Source organism: Zerene cesonia, chromosome 13 (assembly GCF_012273895.1).
Source record: "Zerene cesonia ecotype Mississippi chromosome 13, Zerene_cesonia_1.1, whole genome shotgun sequence".
NCBI classification, from domain to species: Eukaryota; Metazoa; Arthropoda; class Insecta; order Lepidoptera; family Pieridae; genus Zerene; species Zerene cesonia.
The window spans coordinates 834,337-835,968 of NC_052114.1; the positions used below are offsets into that span (position 1 = coordinate 834,337).

Here is a 1,632-nt window from a genome sequence, read left to right on the forward strand (position 1 = left end):
AGCTTTGATATTACCGTTTGAGTAAATAACAATTTACCTCTTAAATATACTTTATTAGCATGTCATTATTAATCATCTAAATTATTTTTTTTTTATCCTCATACTTCATCGTCGTCATAATAAAAGGAAAAACATTACATTCTGTTTACTTGCGAATTAATGAACTATGATAACTTTGCGTTTACCTTTGTGGTTTTCAAGTTTGTGGTATAATTACGCCATACTCTTATAGTTTATGAATCAGTGATCTGCGGGTCACCATGACGTCTTAACTCAGTAAACTATTACTACTTCCAGTAATGCTCTGCCATTTTCCCACACTGGTTTACCACTGCTTGATGATCTCATGGTAACCCTTTTTTGTGGGGAAATCTTGCATGGATACCCACGGCTTAGCTATAACATCGACATTCGCGTGAAGAATTTAATAATGTCTAACAATTATATAACATCGATCCAACTATTATTGCATTATTGCAAGCCTTAGAAGATTTAATTTTATTATTGTCTGAGACGTATATATACTGTATTGAGTGCAGAATTTATTGCCAGACACAAGGATTTCCTAATCTACATTTATTTATTTCATATACTTTTTATATTTCTGCAATGATAATTATAATAAACCACTCTTTCTTATTTATTGTTTGTTATGTATTGTTTGTTTGCGAAAAATCATTTTTAAAACTTTTACTATTTAAATATCATAAAATTACTTTCTCCTAGATATTCTCATTATTAACTACTGCCTAAATAACTCCTAACAACTTATCATTTTCAGTAACCCCACGCCCGATGGCAGTCTAGGAGTAGATTGGCTCCCATACACACCATCAGGCAAGGAATACTTCAATATACAAGAGAAATATTCCGTTGGAAGGTACGCAGATCAGCAGCGCATGGAATTCTGGGACCAGATATACAAACAGGCTGGTCTGCCGTACATTGGACACTAAATATAATGAAGATTGTAAAATAATTTGAATAAATATTTGAACTTGAATAATTTTTCTTGCATTTACTAAGTAGTTAATAATAATGTTCTGACACATAATAAATATATAATAAATCATCGGTCGGCCAGTAGCCAAACCTTGATTACAACTGTAGACAAGGTTTAACCTATATACCATACAATTTGTTTTATACTAGGCCTCTAGACTTCTACCAATATATGGACTGTTCAACATAAAATAAGTTTTGATTTGATTTTGAAAATGATAGAAAAACGTAAAGCGGACCACTAGTTTATAATAAACATTTATTTCTTTCATTTAAACACCGAGTTCATGGTTGTATTTTAATAAAATTAAATCAATTTTCTTTTATAAAACCATAACTAGGACACAATAGCTTGACAATCGTTATTGTTTACTTAATATATATTTTGTGAGCGTAATAATTTAATTTATATTATATTCATTTACGATTTATTACGTAAATTTTATAATAGCAATAACTAAAAACTATCAATTATTGTCAACTGGCTTTCGCGTAGCCAAAGAAAAAGTGGTTCAATCACGGGAATTTCCATGCTAAGATCCCGTAATGGTAGAAATTTTACTCAAATTAGGCCAGTAGTTAAGGCGCATACAAAAGACAGTTACTTTCGCATTTATAATATTAGTAGAA

At 30.5% G+C, this 1,632-nt stretch overlaps 1 protein-coding gene across 1 annotated transcript in view; it reads left to right on the top strand.

Moving 5' to 3' along the window:
- The window catches only part of LOC119831208, a 13,030-nt gene extending 12,043 nt beyond the window's left edge, over positions 1 to 987 (top strand). Inside the window, exon 8 of the mRNA XM_038354498.1 lies at positions 782 to 987. Within this exon, the coding sequence (XP_038210426.1) occupies positions 782 to 956 (175 nt within the window). The 3' untranslated portion in view covers positions 957 to 987. The remainder of the gene's footprint in view (positions 1 to 781) is intronic.
- The last annotated feature ends 645 nt before the right edge of the window (positions 988 to 1,632 follow it).